The following is a 10,230-nucleotide window of genomic DNA, read 5'->3' as shown; positions in this document are numbered from 1 at the left end:
GAGAAAGTCAGCTGATCATCAATCATAACTCCAAGGCTTCTAGCTGTTTTTGAAGGAGTTATGGTTGATGTGCCTAACTTGATGGTGAAATTGTGATGGAACGATGGGTTTGCTGGAATCACAAGCAGTTCTGTCTTGGCAAGGTTGAGTTGAAGGTGATGGTCCATCATCCAGGAAGAAATGTCAGATAGACAAGCTGAGATGTGAATAGCTACCGTCGGATCATCAGGATGGAATGAGAGGTAGAGTTGAGTGTCATCAGCATAGCAGTGGTATGAAAAGCCATGTTTCTGAATGACAGAACCTAATGATGCCATGTAGACAGAGAAGAGAAGTGGTCCAAGAACTGAGCCCTGAGGCACCCCAGTAGTTAGATGTTGAGACTTGGACACCTCACCTCTCCAAGATACTTTGTAGGACCTATCTGATAGGTAAGACTCAAACCATTGAAGTGTTGTTCCTGAGATGCCTTTCACTAGTAGCGTTGATAGGAGGATCTGGTGGTTAACCGTGTCAAAAGCAGCGGACAGATCAAGCAGGATAAGTACTGAAGATTTGGATTCTGCTCTTGCCAGTCTTAGAGCTTCAACAACTGAGAGCAAGGACGTCACAGTTGAATGTCCACTTCTGAAGCCAGATTGGTTGCTGTCAAGGAGATTGTTGTGTGTGAGAAATGTAGAGACTTGTTTGAACACAGCTCGTTCAAGTGTTTTTGCAATAAAAGGAAGAAGGGAAACTGGTCTGTAGTTCTGTAAAAGAGATGGGTTGAGGTTGGGTTTCTTAAGTAGTGGAGTTATATGTGCCTGTCTAAATGATGAGGGAAATGCACTCAATACTTGGTTGGGAATCCTTTTGCAGAAGTGACTGCTTCAAACGGCGTGGCATGGAGGCAATCAGCCTGGGGCACTGCTGAGGTGTTATGGAGGCCCAGGATGCTTCGATAGTGGCCTTAAGCTCATCCAGAGTGTTGGGTCTTGCGTCTCTCAACTTTCTCTTCACAATATCCCACAGATTCTCTATGGGGTTCAGGTCAGGAGAGTTGGCAGGCCAATTGAGCACAGTAATACCATGGTCAGTAAACCATTTACCAGTGGTTTTGGCACTGTGCGCAGGTGGCAGGACGTGCTGAAAAAACAAAATCTTCTTCTCCTTAAAGCTTTTCAGCAGATGGAAGCAAGAAGTGCTCCAAAATCTCCTGATAGCTAGCTGCATTGACCCTGCCCTTGATAAAACACAGTGGACCAACACCAGCAGCTGACATGGCACCCCAGACCATCACTGACTGTGGGTACTTGACACTGGACTTCAGGCATTTTGGCATTTACTTCTCCCCAGTCTTCCTCCAGACTCTGGCACCTTGATTTCCGAATGACATGCAAAATTTGCTTTCATCCGAAAAAAGTACTTTGGACCACTGAGCAACAGTCCAGTGCTGCTTCTCTGTAGCCCATTTCCTGTACACGCCTGTGCACGGTGGCTCTGGATGTTTGTACTCCAGACTCAGTCCACTGCTTCCGCAGGTCCCCCAAGGTCTGGAATCGGTCCTTCTCCACAATCTTCCTCAGGGTCCGGTCACCTCTTCTCATTGTGCAGCGTTTTTTGCCACACTTTTTCCTTCCCACAGACTTCCCACTGAGGTGCCTTGATTCAGCACTCTGGGAACAGCCTATTCGTTCAGAAATGTCTTTCTGTGTCTTACCCTTTCGCTTGAGGGTGTCAATGATGGCCTTCTGGACAGTAGTCAGGTCGGCAGTCTTACCCATGATTGCGGTTTTGAGTAATGAACCAGGCTGGGAGTTTTTAAAAGCCTCAGGAATCTTTTGCAGGTGTTTAGAGTTAATTAGTTGATTCAGATGATTAGGTTAATAGCTCGTTTAGAGAACCTTTTCATGATATGCTAATTTTTTTAGATAGGAATTTTGGGTTTTCATGAGCTGTATGCCAAAATCATCAGTATTAAAACCATAAAAGACCTGAAATATTTCAGTTGGTGTGCAATGAATCTAAAATATATGAAAGTTAAATTTTTATCATTACATTATGGAAAATAATGAACTTTTATCACAATATGCTAATTTTTTTAGAAGGACCTGTGTGTGTGTGTGTGTGTGTGTGTGTATATATATATATATATATATATATATATATATATATATATATATATATATATATATATATATATATATATATATATATATATATATATTTAATTAAATTGCAAAGCACAATGTTAGAGACCTTTTGGGCAAATATGAAAAGTTTAATAAATATTTTTGGTTCATTATGAAACTGTAATGGAACCGATTAAACTATTGAGGGCCACCCATCAAGATAATTAATAGGAAGATAATAAGTAAACAAATATAAAAGGAATACTGTATAGGTTCTAAATAAGGGGTTTAAAGATCACATCAGTCACATTAAAGTTCAAAATGTTGGAGGAAAATAATGTTATAATGCAGCATCAGTGTGGGCGGTAGATGGGTTGGTCAGTCTGATGCAGATTCTGTATAAAAGAAAGGACAGTAAGGAGAGCAGAACGAACTCGTAACGATAGGAGAATCACACATGGTCTATGAGACAGAGCATCATGAGATTCAACACTGCTTTCCTGCCATCAATTCATCATGTATCAAGGGAAAACACTCCAGACATGAATCCAATATCATGTATATGTTTTTTTCATTGCTGTCAGTGTGGACTGTGTTTCTGAACCTGCTGGTGATCATCTCCATCTCTCACTTCAAGAAACTTCACACTCCAACCAACCTGATCATTCTCTCTCTGGCTGTGGCTGACCTGCTTGTTGGACTTGTGATGCCAATAGATGCCATAAATCTGATTGAGATGTGCTGGTACTTTGGAGACACTTTCTGTGGAGTCTATTCAATATTTTTTGCGATGCTTCTCACAGCATCTCTTAGTAATTTAGTTTTAATTGCTGTTGATCGTTACGTGGCTGTTTGTCACCCTTTACAGTACCCACAGAAAATAACAATGACTAAAACAATAATAAGCATCTGTCTGAGCTGGGTTTTCTCTTCAACTTATAGCACTGCCTTTGTTATTGATAATGGTTATTTTGACATTTCACGCAAAACAAACATGTGTTATGGAGAGTGTTCTGTTATGATGGGTTTTGCTTGGAGCATCACTGATCTGATCTTGTGTTTTATTTTTCCTTGTGTCCTGGTCATATCTTTATATTTGAGGATTTTCTATGTTGTACATCAGCAAGTGAAAGTTATAAACACCCTGATGAAGGGTGGAAAATGTGTAAAAGAAGGTTCAGTGAGAAGGAAAACTGAGAGCAAAGCTGCTCTGACATTAGGAATCATTGTCACAGTTTATCTGCTTTGTTGGATTCCATACTATATCTGTTCCATATCAGGAGCTTCTTCCACAACCATAAATGTTTTATTATGGGTCTTACATATGAACTCAGGTCTGAATCCTATGGTCTATGCTTTATTTTACCCCTGGTTTAAAAAGACAGTTAAACTCATCTTAACTCTGAAAATATTTCAGCCAGCATCCTCTCTGGTCAATATTTTTTCAGAACATCAATTGTAATTAAACTGATAAAGCCATCAGCCTGAGAACTATATATATATATAATATTAAAATATAACTATAATATTAAAATGCATAGAGTTTATTTTATAACATATATATATATATATATATATATATATATATATATATATATATATATATGTTAAGTTGTGATGCATTAGCTTATTAGGAAAATGTAATCATAAATACTTTTAATCTAATGGAATAAATGATAAAGACAGAAATTCTGTATTAGGCTTCACTTTTATCAGTCATGCTGAATCTGTGCTGATATATCAATAACAGACAAAAACAGGACAGTCAATTATAACTTTGTGTAAGTGTCATGTGTATTATTGTGGTGGTTCATCACAAAAAGATTAATTAAAATGGTTTACAGCACACCTCATATTAAATTATCTGAAACAAAATAACTTCAGATTCATCCAAAAAGCATTTAAAGGGTGGAGCTACACACACAGATAAATAACAATATTACATATTTTATTCTAACGTTTCAAGTAAATTGAAGTCATGTTCAATTTTTCATTTAAACTAATCTGAATAAATTAATGCTGTAAGTGTTTAACATCACCCCATGTAGGCCTTTTTTTTCTTTTTTTTTTTGATCCAAACAAAGGCTGAAATTAATCCATTTTTTCTTTTTCTAATCAAATGCTTTGACTAATTAAATAGTTTTGACCGCTAATACACTTTTCCTTTTCCTTTTATTTATCATTTAATTTTGTATGCCACTTTTGGATTATTTTAGTAGACTGGTGGTCCCACTTTACATTGTGGCTCTAATACCTGTGTGCTTACATATTAACTAGATGTGTACATATGTTACCACAGTGTAAGTGGTTGGTTTCCAGAATGTTACACTACATATTAAGCGGACAGCTGCTGAGGAGTTACACTGGTACTACAATGGTGCACCTACTCCACCAACTTGAGATCCAACTTGAGATACTTTTACATATCCCTAAACCTACCCATCTACACCCACTAGATCAAACGGTTCTAATTGCTCTTATACTCTTATTGCTCTTGTTTGTTGTTACAACGTGTATATATATATATATATATATATATATATATGTCCTGTTAGAAATTTTTAATAACACAAACCATTTGGAGGGTTGTTACATGTGTGGAGTTACAGAAATATTACATATGTAGATACTTTGTATCAATTTGTACTTACACTGTGACTACATACTACATACACTTCTAGTTATATGTAAGTACATAGGTATTATAGGGTCGCTTAATATGAAGTGAGACTGTTGCATCAGATTGTTGTGTGTGTTTGAAGAAGGTTTCTTTTGAACCTTTAATGAATGATTGATACACTTGAGGATCATCTCTGCATGCACAGGTAGCACAGGTCTTAACAGCATCCTCAGGTGCACATTTCATAAATAACAAATTACGATGTCCATAACAGGACTTCAGAGTTTACTGTAAATAACATTTCAACCCATGGACTACAGGAAATATTTGCAGTGTTTCCATTTGCATCTACAGTTTATTTACATGAGATAATCAAATTACACAACTTTTAATTAAGGAGAGAGAGAGAGAGAGAGAGAGAGAGAGAGAGATGTTTTTTTTTTGGGGGGGGGGGGGGGGTCATGATTTTTTTTTTTTACAATATTTTTTTACAACATTTATTAATATAATATAATATAATATAATATAATATAATATTATATAATATAATAATTTATTATTAACTATAACAATGGCAGTTATTAAGTACTATTGGTTGTTATTATGCCGATTGAAATTTTAAAATGTATTAGTATATGTAGAAATGAATATTAATCTAAATTAATAAATGCTGTAAAAGTTATTAACTTATGTTTACACATTGTATTTTATTGTCAAGTCAAGTCACCTTCATTTATATAGTGCTTTTAACAGCATTAAATAGGAAAATAGTCTGTCAGTAAAGCTTAAAGACAGTTCATCATTTAATTAAATTATGTCATCATCCAGCTCAGTTCAGTTTAAATAGTATCTGTGCAATCAAGTCAACGAAAATGTTGGTAATTAAGTGTCCCCAACTAAGCAAGCCAAAGGTGACGGCAGAAAGGAACCAAAACTCCATCGGTGACAGAATGGATAAAAACCCATGGGAGAAACCAGGTTCAGTCAGGGGGCCAGTTCTCCTCTTACCGGTCAAAACCAGCAGTTCAGTTCCAGTCAGATTTTGCAGAAGAATCATCTGTTTCCTGTAGTCTTGTCCTGGTGGCCATCTAGGAGACAATGTCTTGACTGTGGATCTGGATACAGACTGGATCTGGTGGCTACAAAGACCTCGGAATAAGAGAGAAACAGAAAAATATATGCCATTCTAATGATGTAGCAAGTACATTGTGTGTTATGGGAAATGTTCCCAATTCAGGATTTTCCTTACTAATCCAGCCTAAACATCTTTTAATGTATTTGAATATTAGAAATGTGTTAGTGTGTTATGTTTAAGATTCAATTCAAGTTTTCAATTCAATTCAAGTTTATTTCTATAGCGCTTTTTACAATATAAATCGTTACAAAGCAACTTTACAGAAAATTATGTTTCTACAATATTTAGTAGTAGCTTATGGTGATGACTGTCAGTTTGTGCACGTTTGACAGGACTTTTAGAAAAAAATAATACAAGACGTAGTCAGCTAGACAATGAACATTATTAATATTATTAATTAATAATTATGATATGATGCAGTCACACATGTAGCAATAATTGTTAGTTCTACCTGTAGCTTGTTTATTGACGAAGCAGGACAACCACCGAGAAGTGCATTACAATAGTCCAGTCTAGAGGTCATAAATGCATGAACTAGCTTTTCTGCATCAGAAACAGATAACATGTTTCGTAGCTTGGCAATGTTTCTAAGATGGAAGAATGCAGTTTTTGTAACATTGGAAATATGTTTTTTTTTGGTCCCATAATTAATATCTCTGTCTTATCCAAATTGAATTGGAGAAAATTAAATTCGGACAGATTAAATAGACAGATTAAATAGATGGGTCTTTAATCTAGATTTAAACTGACAGTGTGTCTGCCTCCCGAACAATGTTAGGTATGTTGTTCCAGAGTTTGGGAGCTAATTAGGAAAAGGGCTGCCACCCCACAGTTGATTTTGATATTTGCGGTATTATCAAATTGTCAGTTTCAGAGTTTTGAGAATGCAGTGGACGTGGAGGACTATAGTGCAATAATAGCTTGTTCAAATACTGAAAATTCTGAGGTGCTCAATAATTCAGGACTTTAAAAGTAATAATCAAGATTTTAAAATCTATACAATGTTTGATAGGGAGTCAATGCAGAGTTAACAGTTAACAGTAATATGGTCATACTTCCTGGTTCTAGTAACACTAAGCGTGCAGAACAACCACCCAATAAAGCATTACAATAATCTAACCTTGAGGTCATGAATGGATGAGTTAATGTTTCTGCATTTGACATTGATAGCATTGAGGGCTCGGTTTTCGGCGACAGAGAAGACCTGCTTAATGGTCTTCTTCTGGGGAGGACTAGGCGAGCCCTTTAAAACTGTCATGCCATACTGGCACCCCCAGGAGATGCTGGAGGACTACGTAAACCTGGCTCTGAGGTTGAGTGGCTCAGGAAGTTCCTTGCGAGGCGACAGGGCTCACTTCTGGCTTTAACAAAGTGGCCGAGTCCCCTGATGTTCCCTGCGAGGCAGGGCTCGCTTCAGGCTTTCACGAAGCGGCCGAACCCGCAGATGTGCCCTGTGAGGTGGTAGGGTACGCGTCTGGTTTTCACGAAGAGGCCAACCCCGTGGATGTTCCCTGCGAGAGAACATTGGGGAGATGGTGAGCTTGACACTGGGTCAGGAATGGAACTGGCGAGATTCTCCTGAGATTCACTCCACAAAGGCAGCGTAATTCGCATAAGGACTATCTTGGATTGACAGTGCTCTGCACGAGATGTATAAACTGGCAGCTAATTAGAGCAGCGAGGACCAGGAACACTCTATTTCCCTTCTCCAGCAGGAGGAGGGGGTATTCCGGATGGGAGAGGTGATCCATAGAAACATACAATGGAAACAAAAAGCACCGTGCAGAAATATAATGGAAAAATAAAAGGAATATACTGTTTTGGTCTGGTTTTCTGTCATGATCGCTGCTATAAGGAAGATAGAGCCATGGAATACATTTTTTTGTGCAATGTGATGCAAGGCGCAGCGCAAGTGTGTTTGCTAGTTTCAGTCCAGTGCTACGTTGTTTAATTAGCAAAAGCATTTGCACAAATTTTTGCGTACTGGGCTAAAAAAGAGGTGTGTTCAGGTGCATTGCTGGTGCATTGCTATTTCAAGGAGCTGGAAATAGACTCAATAGCTCAAACCTGGTCTAAAGTCTGGCGCAATGGTACACGCTGCTTATTAAACACAGGGATGCACAGCAGCACACAGACATGGCAAATATAAAAAATGTAAGGATTGCAATGCATAAGATTTTTTTTGTTGGCTAATTAAATATATATATATATATATATATAAATGCCTACATGTCATAATGCATAGTCATCGCATGTATCAGAATTAGGCTATTTGCACACACATGAGCAGCTCCATTTCATCTCGAAGACAAGTTCTGTATTCGCACTTGCCAAATTCCGCCGTGTAAATAGCAAATTCGTCATGGCACGAGCGCAACTGGCTCTTAAAGGGAATGGAAGATGAGACTTTGATTGGTTTATTGCACGTTACGCCCAAAAAACACCCATTACTCATTAAGAGAATAGGGACAACCAGTTTAGATCAAGCGCCCGGGCACCCCAACCATAAAGTGGGAGCTAAATGTCATTTCCATCTTGAGAACTATATACAGCCACAAATAATTGTTTATTACACTTTCTTTGCCAATATCATGGACCATGATTATATCAACATCATATGGCCGTTGAGTTTAGTTTGGGCTTCTCCTCCGTGCATCTTTTAAATGTTGTCAAATAATCTTGCACACATCCATACTGATTTTCTTCATTAGTAATGTGCAATTATCTACCTCACTTTATTTCCACAATCTTTATCAAAGGTATTGTTACCAAGGATTGCTATCTGCACCCATGACATGGGGCCCTATGCAACCACATTGCATTAATTACTTTTGGTACTTTACTTTCTCAAATATATGTTAAATTCAAAACAAATGCAGACATTGAGTTTGCTGCATTCTTGGGAACCAGATTTCTGAAAACACCACATACTCAGCTTCTTGCGTAAACAAAGTGCTGTGCTTTGCTTAGGGACTTGCAGCATGACAGAATAAATATATATTTAATTAAATTGTAAAGCAAAATGTTAGAGACCTTTTGGTAAAAAAATTATAAATATATTTGGTTCATTATGAAATTGTGATGGAACAGATTAGACTATTGAGGGTCACCCATCTAGATAATTAATGGGAAAATAATAATTACAAAAAATGTATAGCAGGAATACTTTAAAGGTCCTAAATAAGGTGTTCAAAGATCACATCAGTCACATTAAAGTTGAAAGTGTTGGAGGAAAATAATGTTGTTATGCAGCATCAGTGTGGGCGGTTGATGGGTTGGTCAGTGTGATCACTGACACTTTATAAATGAACGGACAGTAATGAGAGAAGAACAAACTCATAACAGTAGGAGACTCACACATGGTCTATGAGACAGAGGATCATGAGATTCAATACTGCTTTCCTGCTATCAACTCATCATGTATCAAGGGAAAGCACTCCAGACACGAATCCAATATCATGTATATGTTTTTTTCATTGCTGTCAGCATGGACTATATTTCTGAACCTGCTGGTGATCATCTCCATCTCTCACTTCAAGAAGCTTCACACTCCAACCAACCTGCTCATCCCCTCTCTTGCTGTTGCCGACATGCTTGTTGGACTTGTGATGCCCATAGAGGCCATAAAGCTGATTGAGATGTGTTGGTACTTTGGAGACACTTTCTGTGGACTCTATTCAATATTTTTTGCGATGCTTCTCACAGCATCTCTTAGTAATTTAGTTTTAATTGCTGTTGATCGTTATGTGGCTGTTTGTCACCCTTTACAGTACCCACAGAAAATAACCATGACTAAAACAATAATAAGCATCTGTCTGAGCTGGGTCTTCTCCTCAACTTATAGCACTGCCTTTGCAATTAATAATGGTCATTTTGACTTTTCACGCACAACAAATACGTGTTATGGAGAGTGTTCTGTTATGATGGGTTTTGCTTGGAGTGTTACTGATCTGATCATGTGTTTAATTTTTCCTTGTATCCTGATCATATCTTTATATTTGAGAATTTTCTATGTTGTACATCAGCAAGTGAATGTTATAAACACCATGATGAAGGGTGGCAAATGCATAAATGAAGGTTCAGTGAGAAGGAAATCTGAGAGCAAAGCTGCTCTGACATTAGGAATCATTGTCACAGTTTATCTGCTTTGTTGGATTCCATACTATATCTGTTCCATATCGGCAGTTTTTTCCACAACCATTAATTTTTTGATGTGGGTCGTGTATATTAACTCAGGTCTGAATCCTATGGTCTATGCTTTATTTTATCCCTGGTTTAAAAAGACAGTTAAACTAATCTTAACTCTGAAAATATTTCAGCCAGCATCTTCTCTGGTTAATATTTTTACAGAACAGCAATTGTAA

The 10,230-nt window shown here is 37.4% G+C and overlaps 1 protein-coding gene and 1 pseudogene across 1 annotated transcript; both read left to right on the top strand.

Annotated features, from left to right (window-relative positions):
* The first annotated feature begins 2,523 nt into the window (after positions 1 to 2,523).
* Positions 2,524 to 3,573, top strand: LOC127986000 (trace amine-associated receptor 13c-like). The gene has a single exon (XM_052588230.1). The coding sequence runs from the start codon at positions 2,569 to 2,571 to the stop codon at positions 3,571 to 3,573; it is 1,005 nt and encodes a 334-aa protein (XP_052444190.1). The 5' UTR covers positions 2,524 to 2,568.
* A 5,598-nt stretch (positions 3,574 to 9,171) lies between these two features.
* On the top strand, positions 9,172 to 10,230 carry LOC127985973 (trace amine-associated receptor 13c-like; annotated as a pseudogene).

Source organism: Carassius gibelio, chromosome B21 (assembly GCF_023724105.1).
Source record: "Carassius gibelio isolate Cgi1373 ecotype wild population from Czech Republic chromosome B21, carGib1.2-hapl.c, whole genome shotgun sequence".
Taxonomy (NCBI): domain Eukaryota; kingdom Metazoa; phylum Chordata; class Actinopteri; order Cypriniformes; family Cyprinidae; genus Carassius; species Carassius gibelio.
This window is presented reverse-complemented; position numbering and strand designations above follow the sequence as displayed.